This window comes from Eriocheir sinensis, chromosome 19 (assembly GCF_024679095.1).
Source record: "Eriocheir sinensis breed Jianghai 21 chromosome 19, ASM2467909v1, whole genome shotgun sequence".
Lineage (NCBI taxonomy): Eukaryota > Metazoa > Arthropoda > Malacostraca > Decapoda > Varunidae > Eriocheir > Eriocheir sinensis.
In genome coordinates this window covers 18,532,952-18,551,795 of record NC_066527.1, presented here as the reverse complement: position 1 = coordinate 18,551,795, position 18,844 = coordinate 18,532,952, and the positions used below count along the sequence as shown (strand labels likewise).

At 36.5% G+C, this 18,844-nt stretch overlaps 1 protein-coding gene across 1 annotated transcript in view; it reads right to left on the bottom strand.

The window, feature by feature from the left end:
- Positions 1-18,844, bottom strand: part of LOC127000999 (uncharacterized) — a 127,505-nt gene that overhangs the window by 81,299 nt on the left and 27,362 nt on the right. The window contains exon 3 of the mRNA XM_050865173.1: positions 6,123-6,229. Coding sequence (XP_050721130.1) covers positions 6,123-6,229 — 107 coding nt within the window. The remainder of the gene's footprint in view (positions 1-6,122; positions 6,230-18,844) is intronic.

The following is an 18,844-nucleotide window of genomic DNA, read 5'->3' as shown; positions in this document are numbered from 1 at the left end:
TTTTCTCATCATTCTCTTCACATTCTTGCTTAATTTCCACCCTCCTGCCTTCCTTCATCTTTCTCTTTCCCTTTCCTCTTTCTGCTCCTCTTCCTCTCTTCACTTTTTCTCCTTCCATTTGCTATCGTATTTGTTTTATTCTCTTCCATTGTTATCCATTCTTACCAACCCACCTTCCTTCCTCTCTCCATTTCTTATTCCTCTTGTTCTTCTCTTCCTTTTAAAGAACATAAGAGCATAAGAACGTGAGGTTCAAAGAGGCCGGTTGACGTTTATGCAAGGTCGGACGCAAGGCTGGGAGTCTGCTGAGCTCCAACCCCACCTTTACCTCTCTATCCATGAATTTATCCAACCTCTTCTTGAATGGTATGCTATCGTATTGGCACCCACAACCCTGACTCCCAACATGTCCAACACCAAATCTGTCCACATTCATCCACTACTTTGGTGTTGCGTTTCAGTTCTTGTCTATGTCTTTGTTGAATCTGAATGTATCTAACTTAAAACCATTGTCCTACCTGGTTCTTTTACAACCAAACACTATTGACACCCCTTTTTTGTTACTAACCCTTCTTCACCCCTTTTGTTAAACACTCTTCATCCTAAGCCCTCGATCGACTGCTATTGCTCCTACTCCTCCTCATTTCTCGTATCTCGTATCTATATTATTGCTACATTATCTTCTATCTTCACTCCTCCCACCTTCCTTCTTTCGCTGCAATTTCCTCTTTTTTTTTTCCTCTTCCTCTACGTCTTCCCTTCCTTCCTCTCCTCCATCTACAGCATTCCATCTTCACTCCTCCTATATTCCTTCTTCGCTCACTCCTCCCATATATTTCTCTCTTTCGCTTTATTTTCCCTCTTCCTCTTTACCTTTTCTCTTCTCCTCCCTTTACCTTTTCTTCCCTCCCATCTCTCCTATCTGGTTATCAATACATCCTCCCACCTTCCCTCCCACCTTGCTTCTTTTTTCCTTTTCCTTTTTCCTCCCTCTTCCCTTTTTAACTACTTTACCTCCTCTCTTCCCCTCCTCTCTCCTATCTACATCAATACATCTTCATTCCTCCCACCTTCATTTTTCCTCTTTTCCTCCTCTTCCTCTTTACTTCTCTTTTCCCCTCCTCTCTCCTATCTACATCTTCCATCTTCACCTCTTCCATCTACTCCGTCTCTATCGCCAAATTCCTTCACCTCTTCCTATTCCTCCATCTTTATCCACGCCTCCTCCACTTCCCTGCCTTCCCTCTTCTTTTGCTCTCTCAGAAATGAAGTCCATCTTCTATCTGCACAATTCCTCACTCGTTTTTTTTTTATTTTGTTCACTTACGCCTTCCACGCCTTTCCTTGCACGCCTTCACCATTTTCCATTTTCCATCCTGCCTCCTTCCTCCCTCCTCCTCCTCCTCCTCCTCCTCCTCCTCCTCCTCCTCCTCCTTTACCTCGTTTTCGACAGGTAAGATAAAAATAATGGAAAGTCCTTAATCCTTCCCTCCTCCTCCTCCCTCCTTTCCTCCCTCCTTCCCTCAGGGTACCTCAACACTCTTCTCCTCCTCCTCCAACTCCTCCTCCTCCTCCTCCTCCTTCCACTCCTCCTCCTCTCCTCCCTTTCCTTCTCTTGTCGCCCTCCTCCTCCTCCTCCTCTCAGTTCTGACAACACTCTCCTCCTCCTCCAACTCCTCCTCCTTTTTCCTCCTCTCCTCCTCTCCTCCTCATTTTGTGTGACTGTATATGAATTCCATGTGTGTGTAGTGTGTGTGTGTGTGAACACTCCTCCTGTTCCTGTGTTCATTTTCCTAGTGTGTGTCCCTCCTCCTCCCTCCCGTTTGTTACCCTCCCTTTGTTCTGTTTGTGTTTTTTTTCTGCATGCGTGTGTGTGTTTGTTTGTTTGTCTGTTTTTGTTTTATTCAATGGTAAGGCTTTTGACGGGGAATTACCGGCGACCTACTCGTGTGTGTGTGTGTGTGTGTGTGTGTGTGTGTGTGTGTGTGTGTGTGTATGTGTGTGTGTGTTCTTGTGCCTTTATTTTCATTGTAAATTTATTCTCTTTTTTCCTCTCCTCTTTTTTTCTATCTTTTCCTCGTTTCTATGAGGTGACTTAGACACACACACACACACACACACACACACACACACATACAGATACAGAGAGAGAGAGAGAGAGAGAGAGAGAGAGAAAATTGTGTGAGAGAGTGTATAAGGAATTCCATGTGTGTGTGTGTGTGAGAGAGAGATTAGACTGTAGTGTGATGAGAGAGACGAGAGAGAGAGAGAGAGTAGAGTCAGAGAGAGAGTGTAGAGAGATACAGACAGATTACCAGCGAAAGTCAACAAAGAAAAAAAGAAAAATAAAAGAATCAGGGAATATTAAAAAATCAAATAAATACAAACAAAGAACCGAAAGGCGATCAAAAGTGGTATTGACCTTAACAAACAGCGACGGTGCACCAGTGACTGACAGCCAACACATTGCAAACCTCTTAAACAATTACTTTTCCTCGGTGTTTAATACTAACAGTCTTCCTCTCGCTACCACCAACACCAGTACTATTGTAAATCTCGAGCATGCATTGCCTAATTTTGAAATAACAACCGATGAAGTCCTTAAAGCTTCCATTCACTTAAAACAAATAAAAGTCCTGGACCTGACAAAGTATATCCAACTCTGCTGAAAGAAACAAAGAGCGAAATACTTCCTCCCTCACAACTGTATTCAATATGTCCTACGACAAGGCATCGTCCCTTCAGATTGGAAAAAGGCTAACGTGACACCGATTTTCAAGAAAGGAGACAAAAAGTACCAGGTAATTACAGGCCCATTAGTCTAACTTCGGTTGTAGGTAAGCTACTTGAGGGCATAATTAGAGACAAATTGTGAATTACCTGAAAGCCACTCATTGATTGGGGACTCACAACATGGCTTCCGAAACAAAAGATCCTGCCTATCAAACCTATTAACCTTTTATAACGACCTCTTCACTGTTTATGACGTAACCAAATCACTGGACGTAGTCTATCTTGATTTCCAGAAAGCGTTTGATAAAGTCCCGCATCATAAATTACTTTACAAATTAAAGCAAATAGGTATTGACGGTCAAGTAAACCAATGGATCGCGAATTGGTTGAGCAACAGACAACAAAGAGTAGTGATTGACGGATTTAACTCAGAGTGGGCGCCTGTCACTAGTGGCGTCCTCAGGGCTCGGTCCTGGCCCAGTGTTTTCATTATTTACATCAACGACGTGATGTTGGACCCAATAACCGCATTAGTAAATTTGCAGACGACACAAAGATTGGCAACTCGGTTCTCAATGACGAAGACAGGCAAAGCCTCCAAGAGGATTTGCACAAAATTTCAGCTTGGTCGGATATTTGGGAGATGCCCTTTAACGTAGACAAGTGCCAGGTCCTTCAAGTTGGAACGAGGAATAAGAAGTTCGAATACGAAATGCGCGGCGTTAAACTCAAAAGCGTTCAATGCGTCAAAGACTTGGGGTCAAAATCGCGTCAAACCTCAAATTTCACAGCAATGCATCGATGCAGCAAATAAAGCGAACAGAATGTTGGGCTTCATTAAAAGAAACTTTGTATTCAAGAATAAAGATGTAATACTCCCGCTCTACAACAGTTTAGTCAGACCCCACTTGGAATATGCGGTACAGTTTTGGTCTCCCCACCATGCAAAGGATATTGCTAAATTAGAAGGTGTTCAGCGTCGGGCAACGAAATGATCCCTTGCGCAACAAATCCTACGAAGAAAGGCTTTCATCCTTAACATGTTCTCTCTGAGAAACGTCGCCTGAGGAAAACTGATCGAATGTTTTAAAATACTTAATGGTTTCACGAATGTAGACAGATCAACATTGTTTATGATCGATGACACTTTGCGCACGAGGAACAATGGCGTAAACTCAGATGTAGATAAGTAAATTCAGACTGCACCAAATTTTTCTTCACCAACGTTGTAGTGCGAGAATGGAATAAGCTTCCACCGTCAGTGGTCCAGTGTAACACGATTGACTTCTTCAAAATAAGCTCGACCGTCACTTCCTTCAACTTAATATCAACTAGAGTAGAAATGCAACGTTTTGGAGTCTTCTGATTAATGTAAAATCACTTAGGTTTAAGGACAGACCACCAAGTCTGGACCATGGGGTCTGTGTGGTCTGATTTTCTATGTAAATCTATGTCAAAATCTTTCTCTCTCTCTCTCTCTCTCTCCTGCCAAGACCTTTAGTAATCTCCATGTTTTATTTCTTTAAGTCTACCTTGCTTAAATATACTTATCCTTATATCACACTCTCCTTATTTTGTTATATAATTTCTACCGATGTTTTTGTCCTTTTTTTTTTGTCTTTTTTGTCTTTTTTCCTTTTTTTCTTTCGTTTTTTCTATCGTTCTTTCTTTCTTTCTTTGTTGCTTTCGTTCCTTTCTCTCTCTCTCTCTCTCGCTTCCACTTCAAATAAAAAGTTAAAACAAAGAAAACACGAGAGAGAGAGAGAGAGAGAGAGAGAGAGAGAGAGAGAGAGAGAGAGAGAGAGAGAGAGAGAGAGAGAGAGAGAGAGAGAGAGAGAGAGAGAGAGAGAAGAATTAGGAAATAGGAGGAGGAGGCGGCGAGGGCGACAAGAGTTAAGAGACAAGAGGGAGAGGAGGAGGAAGAGTAAAAAGTTGAGGAAAATTGAATAAACGAAATGGAACGAATGTCCTGAAAAATAGAAAGTAAAGAGGACGAAATAAATTACAATAAGTGGAGGTGAGGGACGCAAGAGGAGGAGGAGGAGGAGGAGGAGGAGGAGGAGGAAGAAAAATAAAAACAAAAAGTAGAAAATGAAGATGTAGTAGACGAAAAAGAAGATGAAGAAGAAGAAAATTAAGAAGAAAAAGGAGAGAAAAGAAAAAGTAGAAGAAGAAAAAAAAAAGAAAGAGGAGTCAAGAAGAAGCGAATTAAGCCCAACAAGAGAGAGAGAGAGAGAGAGAGAGAGAGAGAGAGAGAGAGAGAGAGAGAGAGAGAGAGAGAGAGAGAGAGAGAGAGAGAGAGAGAGAGAGAGAGAGAGAGAGAGAGAGAAGAGGGGTGAGGAAAATGGAAGATTGGACAAGAGAAATGAGAGAGAGAGAGAGAGAGAGAGAGAGAGAGAGAGAGAGAGAGAGAGAGAGAGAGAGAGAGAGAGAGAGAGAGAGAGAGAGAGAGAGAGAGAGAGAGAGAGAGAGAGAGAGAGAGAGAGAGAGAGAAATGAGAGCTGAAGAATATAATATCAAGAAGAGGAGAAAAGAAAGAAGATTAGAAGAGGGATAGAAGGCGAAAAGTTGATTAGGAAATGAAACTTTAAAGAGGAGAGAATGAGGGAGAGGAGAGAGAGAGAAGAGAAATGTAGTACCAGGAGGAGGAGGAGGAGGAGAGGAGAGGAAGAAGAGTGAAAATTTAGATAACGAAGTGAGGTGAAAATGGAGGGATTAAGACGAACAGGAGTAAAATCAAGATAATATTAAAAGGCTTAGAGGAAGGGGAGACGTGAAGATGGGACGTGGAAGAATGTGGATAAGGAAGGTGGAATTAGTGATAAATGTCAACCTCGGTCACCTGCTGAAACAATTAAACCCTTGCACACACACACACACACACACACACACACACACACACACACACACACACACACACACACACACACACACACACACGCATACGACTTCCCCCCATTTCCTCCCCAACCACATACACAGAAAATGTACATAAAAATAACCAACCAATATTTAAAAGGGGAAATAAAAGAAGATAAGAAGAAATGGAATAAGAAAGGATAAGAAAAGAATAGAAAGATAGATAAAAATGGAAAGAACACACGAGTAGAAAATAGAAAATAAAGAAGGAAATAAGAATAAGAATAGGTGTAAAAAAGTAAAGAGGAAAAGGAAGACCGGGCTAAAGGTGTTTAAGAAGATGAGAAATAACATGAATAGGAATAGAAAGATAGATAAGAATAGAAAGAAAAGAAAAATAAATGAGAAAGATAGTAGAAAAAGCAAGAATATAAATGTGCGTTAATTAAGAAAAGTAAAAGTGAGAGGAAGAGAAATAGCGGGCTGGAGGTGTGATCAGATTTGCCAGGTGTGTCTCAGGTGTGTCTTACCCTCTTGCCGGCCAGGTGCTTGACGGTGCAGGGCAGGTGTGCAGTCTGGCCCGCGAAGGTCGTCACGTTGAGGTCACCTGAGCGCTCCCCGAACTCCGGACGCACCACTGTAGAGGGAAGATTGAAGTGTTAGTATTGTTGATCCTATTAGTGATGGTGGTAGTGGTGGTGGTGGTGATGGTGGTAGTCAATAGCAATAATAGTAATAATAATAAAAAGATAGGGATAGGAATAATGATAATAATAATGATAATAATGATAATAATGTTTTCTTCGGCAATATTTGGAAAAGTTGTGCTGTATAACTATCTGGTTGTCTTTCTGTCTGTCTGTTTGTCTGTCTTTCTGTCTGTCTGTATGTATGTTTGTGTTTCTCTATCTCCTCCTCCTCCTCCTACTACTACTACTACTACTACTACTACACACACTCACTCACACACACACACACACACACACACACACACACACACACACACACACACAGACCCCACACACACTCCCCCCTTCCACCCCCCCCCTCCACATACACACACACACACACACACACACACACACACACACACACTCACACCGGAAGTTTGCTCCGAGTGGCATTACAAAACTTTACCGAACGATACATTTAGGGAAAGGAAATTACCGCGAGAGTAAATAAAGAAAGAGGAAGAGGAAGAAATAAGTTGGGTTATGAACGATGCATTGAGAGAGGAGGAGGGGGAAGAGGAAGCTGAAGAAGGAAGAGGAGGAGAGGAAGGAAGGGAAGGAGGGAGAGGGATGGAGAGATAAGTAGGTCGTGAATGGAAATAAAAGAAGGGGAAGAAAAACAGGAAGTGGAAAATGAATGACGATGAAAAGGAAGGTGGAAAATAAGGAAGGAAGGAAGGAAGGAGGTCAGAAGGAAGAAGCTGAATAGGAGAGAAGGAAAGTGAAGAAAGGAAAGGAAGAAAGGAATTAGGTGGATAAGAGAAGAAAAATTAATAAGGAGGAAGGAGGGAAGGAGGTAAGAAGGACGAAGTTGAATAGGAGAGAAAGAAAGTGAAGAAAAAGAAAGGAAGAAAGGAATTAGGTTGATAAGAGAAGAAATATTAATAAGGAGGAAGGAGGGAAGAATGAAGAAGTTGAATAGGAGAGAAGGAAAACGAAGGAAAAGAAAGAAAAAAAAAGGAATTAGTTGTATAAGAGAGAAGAAAAATGAATAGAGGAAGGAGGGAAGGAGGAAGATGCTGAATGGAATGAGAGGGATAAAAGAGAAGAATGAAAAAATACGATGAAGGAGGAGGGAGATTAATTGGATAAGACAATGAAAGTGTATAAAAAAAGGGAGGAAGAAGTGAAATGCTCAGAGGAGTTGGATGATAATGGGGGAAGGAGGTGGAAAGGAGAAAGTTGGGTGGAAGAGAAGGAAGGAGAAGAAAGAGAAAGGAAGAAAGTAATTAGTTGCATAAGAGAGAAGAAAAATGTATAAGGAGAAAGAAAAAAATAGTAAGATGTTGAGAGTAGTTGAAAAATTAGAAAGGAAGAAGATAAGAAGGAAGAAGAGTGATAAATGAGAAGAAGCGTAAAGAATGGAAGAGGAAGAAAGGAATTAGCCGTATAGGAAAGACGAAAAATGATTAAAGAGGAAGAAGGGAAGGAGGAAGATGCTGAAAGAAGGTGGAAAATAAGGAAGGAAGAAGATAAGAAGAAATAAGAACGATAAAAGGGAAGAAGCATAAAGAATGGAAGAGGAAGAAAGGAATTAGCCGTATAGGAAAGGCGAAAAATGATTAAAGAGGAAGAAGGGAAGGAGGAAGATGCTGAAAGAAGGTGGAAAATAAATAAAGAAGAAAGAAATTAAGAAGGAGTAAGAGGAATAAAAGAGAAGAACAGTAAACAAAGAAGAATACGAAAGAGAAGAAAAAGAAGAAAGATTAAAGAAGAAAAGACTAAGATGTTGACTGGATGTGGAAAATAAGGAAGGAAGAAAATAAGAAGAAATAATTTGAATAAGAGAGAATAAAAGGGAAGACGAATGAGATGAGAGAAAGGAAAGTGAACAAAGGAAGAGGAATAAATGAATAAGATGCTAACTAAAGAGGAAGAGGAAGAAGGTAACAAGGAAGATTGAAATAATAGGAAAGAAAAGGAAAGTGAATAAAGAGAAACGAAGAAAGGAATGTGTAGCTAATGAATGAAGAAGGAATTGGGAGTGAAGAAAAGAAGAAAATGGTAGAAGAAGAGGGTAATAAGGAAGAATGGAATAATATAAGAGGAAAGGGAAAGTGAATAATGAGGAATGGAAAAAAAAGGAAAATGTTACCAATAGATGAAAAATGGTTTGAAAAGGAAGAAAGGAAGTAGATAGGAATGAAAGAAGATGAAAACGAATAGAGTGGATATTGAACAGTGCTGATGAGGGACGCAAAATAAAATAAAGTAAAACGAAGATAAATAAATGTCTGAAAAAGCAAATACATACATGAAAAAAAAAAAGAGTGGAGGAAACTATGGTGAAAGATACATAGAGAAAAACAAACTTAGGGCGGAAAACAAGTAAGGGAAGAAGGAAAAAATAACAACGAGAATAATGAAGAGTTCTGATGAGACGCAAAATAATAAAAAAAATGACTAAATGTCTGGAAAATTAAATATATGAAAAAAAAACCGACTGGAAGATATTATGGTGAAGGATACAGAGAGAAAAACAAACTCATCGAAATAACAAATAGAAAGAAATTGGTTTGAGGGAAGGTTGGAGTTTCTGAAGGTGGGAATAAATAGAAAAGGAAGGAAGATGTTAATGATAAGCTAATAGACACGAGTTTAATGTACAAGGAAATAACGTTAGGCAATGTTTAAGGAAGGACGAGATTTCTGCTTGCTAAGAATGACGAAAGGAGGAGAATGAGAAAGGAATATGATAATGAGTAAAGGGAGACTTTCTAGCTTGGTAAGAAAGACGAAGACGAATAAAGAGGAAGAAGTGAAGGAGGAAGATGCTGAAAGAAGGTGGTAAATAAGGAAGGAAGAAGATAAGGAGAATGAGGAAGGAATAGGGAATTTTCAGCTTTGTAAGAAAGACGAAAATTAATAAAGAGGAAGAAGGGAAGGAAGAAGATGCTGAAAGAAGGTGGAAAATAAGGAAGGTAGAAGATAAGGAGGAGAATGAGGAAGGAATATGATAATGAGTGAAGGAGGAATTTCTAGCTTGTTAAGAAAGACGAAAGGGAGAGAATGAGGAAGGAAAATAATAAAGAGTAAAAGGGTAATTTTCAGCTTGGTAAGAGAGACGAAAGGAAGATAATGAAGAAGAATATAATAATGAGAAAAGTTAAAGAGGAAATATCGGCTTAGGAAAAAAAAGGAAAAGGAGGAAAATAAAGACTAAAAATAATGACAAACTAGCTTTTTAATGGAAACTTTAAAATGGAATGAAATGAGGAATGAGTGTAATAAAGAGTAAATTAAAAGAGGAAATGTGGGCTTAGTAAAAAAAGGAAAAGGAGGAAAATAAAGACTAAAAATAATGACAAGCTATATTTTTAATGGAAACTGTAAAATGGAATGGAATGAGGAGTGAATATAATAAGTAATAATAATTAGTAAGAAAAGGAAAAAGAGGAAAGTGAAGAATAAATGTAATGATAAACTAGATATTTAAGGGAAACCAATCTTCCTGTACATTAAGTAAAGGGAGTAAGTAAAGGAGATAATTATGCTTTGAAAAGGAAAGGAAAGGAGGAAAATGAAGAATAAATGTAATGATAACTGGATTTTTTAAGGGAAACTAATCTTCCTGTATATCAAATTAAGGAAGTACAGTAAAGAAGATAATTTATGCTTAGTAATGAAAAGGAAAGAAGGAATTTATGCTTGTTGAAAATAGGAATTATGGAAAATGAAGAATAAATGTAATGATAACTGGATTTTTTAAGGGAAACTAATCTTCCTGTATATTAAATTAAGGGAGTACAGTAAAGAAGATAATTTATGCTTAGTAATGAAAAGGAAAGAAGGAATTTATGCTTGTTGAAAATAGGAATGAAGGAAAATGAAAAGTTGTATTGATAAAATGGATTTGGGAAACTATCCTTTGCTGTATTTTAAGTATAGAAGTAAAGGAGATAATTTATGCTTCGTAGGAAAAGGAAAGGAGGAAGCGAAATAATAAATATAATAATGAACTATATTTTTAATGGAAACAAATCTTACTTTATGTTAAGTAAAGAAGTATAGTAAAGGAGGTAATGTATGCTTTTGAAAATAAAGGAAAGAAGGAAAATGAGGTATAAATATAAGAATGAACTTGAATTTTTGGGAGAACTTAGTCTTGCTAGAAACACAAATATGAAAAATAATAAAAAAATGTAGTAAAAAGGTGAGAATTGTAAAGAGGTGACTAAAATGAGAAACTAATAACGTAGTAAAATGTGACTTTAACGGAAACTTATTTTGCTGTAGATACAAATAAATAAATAAAATAAAGTTATAATAAAGAAAGTAATAAAAAAGAGAAAAAGGGAGGTTGGAAAATGAAATGATATAATAATGACCTATATATTTAATGAAAACTGATTTTACTGTAAATACAAGAATATAAATAAAATAAAACGGAAACTAATTTTGCTGTACACACAAATAAAAAAAAAAGTTATGATGAAGAAAGTAAGAAAAAAAGATAAAAAAGGAAGGTTGGAAAATGAAATGATATAATAATGACCTATATATTTAAAGAAAACTAACCTTACTGTAAATACAAGAATGGAAATAAAATAAAACGGAAACTAATTTTGCTATACATACAAATAAAAAAAATTATAAAAAAAGTTATGATGAAAAAAGGAAGTAAGAGAAAAAGGAAGGTTGGAAAATTAAATGATATAATAACGACCAATATATTTAAAGAAAACTGGCCTTACTGTAAATACAGAAAATTAAATCAAACAAAACAATGTCTGTAAGGTAAAGGCGGGCGTTTTTCACATTTCTTTCCTTTTTTATGCCTTTGAACTGACTCTGCAGTAAAAAATAAAAAAAAAAGACCTCGTAGTAAGTAAACATAGACGAAAGAAACAACTCGGAAGCAACCACGACGATTCACGGGACTCGCAGCATAACAAATTTGACGTTGATGAAAATAATAGTAAGAAAAAGAGAGAAAAAGAAAGATATTAATTCTCAGTGAACGAAGCTTTTCAAGAAGAGCAAACAACCGCGGAAGCTGCCACACGACGCCCGAAACTTTCTGACACGTCTTTTTGGAACAGCTTATCATTTTGGAGCGAGCGAGAGTGAACGATGCATTAGTAAACAGACACAAAAAGCGGAAATTAACGTGGGAGTGGACGGAAAATATGAAGTGCGTTATTAGTGGAAGTTTTTAACACATCTGCTGCGAGGAATGCGTGGAATAGTTTGGAGTTTGTAAGTTGTGAGGGTGAATTTAAGGAAAAGCGAGAGGAAGTTTGACGTAGAGTTGGGATAGGAAATAATTATGTGGTAGAATGGATGGAATATTTTGGATGGTTTACTGCAAATACAAGTACGAACATTAAAAAAACGCTGCTATAAGAGTGAAGTATTTTGGAACTTGTATTAGTGAGGGATGAATTAAGGGAAACAAACTTACCAATCAAAGAAACGAAAAAAAAGAGAAAAATGAGATGAAAACTGAAAAATGAAGAGCCTAATAAATGAACGTCCGAAAAACATAAAAAAACGCTGCTATAAGAGTGAAGTATTTTGGAACTTGTATTAGTGAGGGATGAATTAAGGGAAACAATCTTACCAATCAAAGAAAACGAAAAAAAGAGAAAAATGAAATGAAAAATGAAAAATGAAGAGCCTAATAAATGAACGTCCGAAAAAACATAAAAAAACCGCTGCTATAAGAGTGAAGTATTTTGGAGCTTGTATTAGTGAGCGATGAATTAAGGGAAACAATCTTACCAATCAAAGAAACGAAAAAAAAGAGAAAAATGAAATGAAAAATGAAAAATGAAGACCCTAATAAATGAACGTTCGAAAAAAATATAAACGTTGCTATAAGAGTGAAGTATTTTGGAACTTGCATTAGTGAGCGATGAATTAAAGGAAACAATCTTACCAATCAAAGAAAAAGAAAAAAAAGAAAAAAAATTTGATGAAAACTGAAAAATGAAAAACCTAATAAATGAACGTTCGAAAAAAATATAAACGTTGCTATAAGAGTGAAGCATTTTGGAACTTGTATTAGTGAGCGATGAATTAAGGGAAACAATCTTACTAATCAAAGAAAAAGAAAAAAAAGAAAAAAATTTGATGAAAACTGAAAAATGAAAAACCTAATAAATGAACGTTCGAAAAATATATAAACGTTGCTATAAGAGTGAAGCATTTTGGAACTTGTATTAGTGAACGATGCCTTGAGGAATACCACCGCAGAAACACGTTAATATATGATGAGAGAAGTTGGTGGTCTAAAGAACGTAATCTGGCCTACGAGGAAATGAAAATGACTAAGCCTAAAAAAATAACTCGGATATAAGTATGAAGTATTTTGGAACGTTTGTTAGTGATCGATGACTTAGGGAAATAATCAAGTCAGTGAGGGAAAGCGATATAAATAGATAGAGATAGAAATTGTGACAGTCTTAGTGAATGAAGTACCTTTAGAAATAAGCAACAAATCATCATTATAAGCAAGCGTGTGATGTGGTGAGGATGTTTTTTTATTTTTTTTACAACAAAGGAGACAGCTCAAGGGCACAAAAAAAGGAAACAATAATAAAAAAAGCCCGCTACTCGCTGCTCCTAAAAAGAATCCATCATCGTTTATGGAAGAAAGGAAGAGTTAAAAGAATGATGAAAGAAAATAGGTAAAAAAGAACAGAAGAGAGAAATTAGTGGAAAGAAGAGAATGAGGAAAGAAATAGGAGATTGGTGGAAGAAGTAGAGAAAGAAAGGAAGTGAAAAAGACAGAAAGGGAAGATAGAATGAAAGAAGAAAAGAAGGGATGAGAAAACAGAAAGGACAATAATGCAAAAATAGGATAAATATGAAAGGAAGGAAACTATAGAAAGAAGAGAATTAGGAGAGAAATAGGAAATTGATGGAAGAGGAAACAAAGAAAGAAAGGAAGTAAAAAAGACAAAAAAAATAATCATAAAATAAAAACATAAAAAAGGAAAGAAAAGAAAGGAAGGAAAGAAGAAAAGAAGGAAGAGTGATAAAAAAAAACAAAGGAAAACAACACAGAAATAGGAAAAAATGGGAAAAGAGGATAAGCAATGATAATGATAACAATAACAAGAAAAAGAATAAGAACTAGAACAAGAAGAACAATGATAACAATAACAATAACAACAATCATACACCCTCAAAAACAAACAAAAAAACAAAAACAACAACATCAAAGGCGACTCACATCACATCCAACTCATATATTTTTTTTTATTTTTTTATGTGCAAGTGAATCCTCGAGCGAGACAAAACCCAGACGTGTTCCAACCCGTTGCCGCGCTTCCTGCCTCCTGACCCACTTTGAGAGAGAGAGAGAGAGAGAGAGAGAGAGAGAGAGAGAGAGAGAGAGAGAGAGAGAGAGAGAGAGAGAGAGAGAGAGAGAGAGAGAGAGAGAGTTAAAAAGATTAGGTGACGAAGAGAAATTTTGGCGGACAAAGGAGAAAACACGAACAGGAGGAGGAGGAGGAGGAGGAGGAGGAGGAGGAGGAGGATTGACTAGAGGGAAGAAAGGTGGGAGGGAGAGAGAATTGGGTGCAAAGAGTCGGATCGGGAGAGAGAGAGAGAGAGAGACCTGAAGATCACACACTTTTCCTCCACTTACAACTTTTGACATTCATTTCGCTTAAAAGTTCTCTCTCTCTCTCTAATTTTCTCTCTCTAATTCTTCTCTATTATTATTATTATTATTATTATTATTATTATTATTATTATTATTATTATTATTATTATTATTATTATTATTATTATTATTATTATTATTATTATTATTATTATCTTTATCTTATTTCTTTCCATTTCCTCTCCTTTATTTTTTTCCTTTTCCTTAATTTTCTTTCACATCTTATTATCTTTTTATTTCCTTTATTCATAGCGTTTACCTCTCCATCAGCTGCTTCCTCTTTCCTCCTCCTCCTCCTCCTCCTCCTCCTCCTCCTCCTCCATCTTAATCCTTTTTAATCGCCTCTCCAAACTGTCTCATTAGTTCCCCTTGACTATTACTATTACTTTCATTATTATTATTATCTTTATTTATTATTATTATTATCATCATCATCATCGTCTGCCTTAAGAAGAGTGACTATATTTTCATCATCCTTCGTTTCTAGTTTGTCTGTTTGTCTGCTTGGCCGTTTGTGTGTCTGTCTGTCTGTCTTTTCGTCGGTCAAAGTCTTCCAGTAAACAGACCGAGAGAGGGATATAAAATTCAACAAAATATCTCAAGCGTATTAACTTTTAGGGAAACTTCGATAAAAAAAAATCCTATATGGTTGCTGGTAAATAAATGAAAACAATATTGTCTGGCTTCAGGATTCAAGGTGACCGTGTGTGTGTGTGTGTGTGTGTGTGTGTGTGTGTGTGTGTGTGTGTGTGTGTGTGAGGTTGGATTAGTTTTTTTTATTGTTTGTTGGTTTTTATTTTATTGTTTTTGTTGTGCGTGTGTGTTTTCTTATTTCTCTTTTCCGTTAATTTTACTTTTCCTCTTCTTTCTCCTCCTCCTCCTCCTCCTCCTCCTCCTCCTCCTTCATTACTTTCTTCTTTTCTTTATTGATTATCATAACTACACGGCCCCTTCCTTCCTTCCTTCCTTCCTTCCTTCTTTTTTTCCTTCCATTCCCCTTTTCATTCTCAGTTGCTTTCTCCCTTCCTCCCTTCTTCTCTTTTTTCCTTCCTTCCCTTCCTCCCTTCCTTTCTTTCTTTCTTTTTTCCCTCCTTCCCTTCCTCCCTTCCTTCCTTCCTTCTTTCCTTTCTTTCCTTTTTCCTTCCATTCTCCTTTTCATTCTCCGTTCCTTTTTCCTTCCTTCCTTCCTTCCTTCCTTCCTTCCTTTATTTTTTCCCTCTTCCTCCCTTCCTTCCTTCCTTCCTTCCTCCCTTCATACCCTATCATCCATATGTGTGTCTGCGTGTGAGTGTGTGTGTGTGTGTGTGTGTGTGTGTGTGTGTGTGTACGGGCGCCTGACCCTTCATACATCTTTCATTTATTCATCTATTCATTTATTCATTTATTCCTTTTTTCACGTCATGTCCGCTTGTTGATTTTCACCTCGCATTAATTTTTTATAACTTTTTTTTGTCCCCTCTTTAACCTCCGGGGCGCGTGTTTTTCATTTTGTTGTTGTTTGTTGTTCAGTTCTTTGGTCTCGTTCTCCGAATTAATCATTTTTCATTTTTTTTCTTTTCTTTTTTTTTCAAACGGATTCAGGACATTCATTTTCTTTCTTTTTATTTCCGTTGCTGTTTTTGTTGTTTTTGCTGTTTTTTTTATGATATTGTTATGGTATTTATGATCTTTATTGTTACTAACGCTTCTACTACTACTACTACTACTACTACTACTACTACTGCTACTACTACTACTACTACTACTACTACTATCCCTACGATTATTGAGACTACTACTTCTACTGCTACTTCTACTACTGATACCACCACCACCACCACCACCATTACTACTACTACCACCACCACTACTACTACTACTACTACTACTACTACTACTACTACTACTACTACTACTATCCCTACGATTATTGAGACTACTACTTCTACTGCTACTTCTACTACTAATACCACCACCACCACCACCACCACTACTACTACTACTACTACTACTACCACCACCACTACTACTACTACTAATACTAATACAACCACCCATGACCAGTTCCGTTCCTCCCATTACCATAATCACCATAATGTTTGAGAGAGAGAGAGAGAGAGAGAGAGAGAGAGAGAGAGAGAGAGAGAGAGAGAGAGAGAGAGAGAGAGAGAGAGAGAGAGAGAGAGAGAGAGAGAGAGAGAGAGAGAGAGATGCTTGGGGCTATTTAATATTATTCTTTTGATCCTGGATGTGTTAGTAATTACCTTTTTACTGAACTTATTTCCCATTTCCTTCGCCATGTTGTAGTGCTGTGTTATGCGTGTTCATTTTTTTATTAATATCATTTCGTATTCTATTGGTATTTTGTTTTTACTCAATGATTCCTTTTTTTTATGTCTATCGTTGTTTTAATTTAGGAGAGTGTGTCCATGGCTGTTATCATTTTGTTTAAGTCCGTCATCACTTTTATTGTTATTCACGTTTTCTGTATATTTTTTTTTTTGTTGTCCATTTTTGTTCTAACTCAATGACTCTTTTTTTTTTTTGGTTTATCGTTCTTTTAATTTAGGAGAGTGTGTCCATGGCTGTTATTATTTTGTTTCAGTCCGTCATCACTTTTATTGTTATTCACGTTTTCTGTATTTTTTTTTCTTGTCCATTTTTGTTCTAACTCAATGACTCTTTTTTTTATGTTTATCGTTGTTTTAATTTAGAAGAGTGTGTCCATGGCTGTTATTATTTTGTTTCAGTCCGTCATCACTTTTATTGTTATTCACGTTTTCTGTATTTTTTGTAGTCCATTTTCTTTAGTATTGTTCTTTTTCTGATTACGACACTGAGAAATGGGTCCAAAATGCTGCCCATAAGTAGAAGTAGTAGAAGTAGTGGTAGTAGTAGTAGAAGTAGTCGTAATAATCGTAGTAGTAGTAGCAGTAGTAGTAGTAGTAGTAGTAGATAAGGAGAGTGGATGAGTTGAAAATAAAAAAATATATAAAAGAATTACTACGCTGCTCTAACAAATGAACGAGAAACTGATTTAAAAGTACTGAAAGACTTGTACAATTACTTACTTCCAGCGATTGTTTCATTTTTTTTATTTAGTATGTTTTTTAGTTTCATTTACGAGACACCACTTTTATTTTTTCTGTCATTTTTCTTTTTTTTTTTTTTCGTTTTCAGTCACTTGCTTTGATAACAGTATAGAGAAGTGGGACAAGCTGCTGCCGCCTCAAACCACGCCCGTACCACCTCAGTCTTTCCTCTTGCATCTTCTTCGACACCTCCACCGCCTTCACTGTTCCTCTGATTCTTGCATTTCTGATTCAGTCCTTCCTATACTCACGCCACATATCCACCGCAACGTCCTCCTCATTCCAGCTACTTCCATCTTCCTCTCAATCGTTTTCTTTACGGCTGGAGGACGCAAAGGACAATAATGCAAAAATAGAAAAAAATATGAGAGGAGGGAAACTATTGGAAAGAAGGGATGTTTTTTTTTTTATGGAAGAAAGGAAGAGTTAAAAGAATAATGAAAGAAAATAGGTAAAAAAAAAACAGAAGAAGAGAGAAATTAGTGGAAAGAAGAGAATAAGGAAAGAAATAGGAGATTGGTGGAAGAAGTAAACAAAGAAATAAGTGAAAAAGACAGAAAGAAAAGATAGAATGAAAGAAGAAAAGAAGGGATGAGAAAACGGAAGGGGCAATGATGCAAAGATAGGAAAAAAATATGAGAGGAGGGAAACTAATAGAAAGAAAGACATTAGGAGAGAAATACGGAATTGACGGAGGAGGAAGCAAAGAAAGAAAGAAAAAAAAGAGAGAAAAAACAAGTCACGTCACACATCAACCGCAACATCCTCATATCAGCTATTTCCATCTTCCTCTCATTTGTTTTCTTTACGGCTGAAGTATAAGTCATAACGTGAGTGCTTGACTTAGTAGGAAAATATACACGAAGAATTACTAAGATACTTCAAATGAGCGAAAAATAAATGTGTTAAAAGATTGGAACACTTATCAAATATTATTTCCTGTCATTGCTGTTTTAATTATCATATATGGTATGTTTTTTTTTTTTTTTTTTATCACACACTATTTCATTTTCTATTTTTATTTTATTTTTTCAGTCTCTGATTATGATACAGAGAAATGGGATTGAGTCTCTTCCTGTAAGTCGTAACGAGAGTGGTTGTTTTAATAGGAAAATGTACGCACCGAATGACAGATATTTTTTTTTTTATGGACGAAAGAATGATTGGTTTACAAGTGCTGAAAGATTTTATTAGTTTTCCCGTCAGTGTTGTCTTGACTCTTAGATATGATGTTATAAGTTATTTAATTTTACCTGGCACTCGTTTTTTTATTTACTTTCTCTTTTTTTCTTTTTCAACCACTCACTCTTCCTGTAAGTCAAAACGAGAGTGTTTGTTTTAGTAGGAAAATATACACACCGAATGACAAAGATATTTTTTTTTATGGACGAAAAAATGATTTGTTTATAAGTGCCGAAAGATTGGGACTTTTATTAATTTTCCTGTCAGTCTTGTCTTGATTCTTAGATTATTTTTACAGCAAAGGAGACAGCACAAGGGCACAAACAAAGGAAACAATAATAAAAAATGCCCGCCACTTGCTGCTCTTGTGAAGAATCCGAAGAGGTGGCCGAAAGAGGAGTCATTTACGAGATACGGTATTTTAAGTTGTTATTTCATTTTATCAGACACGTTTTTATTTATTTACTTTTTCTTTTTTTTCTTTTTCAACCACTCACTCTGATTACAAGACAGAGAAATGGGGTTAAGTTGCTTCCTATCAGTAATACAGAGTGGCTGAGTTAGTGGGGAGATATACACAAAGAATAACCAAGATCCTTCAGATGAATATGAAAAAAGATTTGTTACATAAGCGCTAAGAGGTTGGTATATTG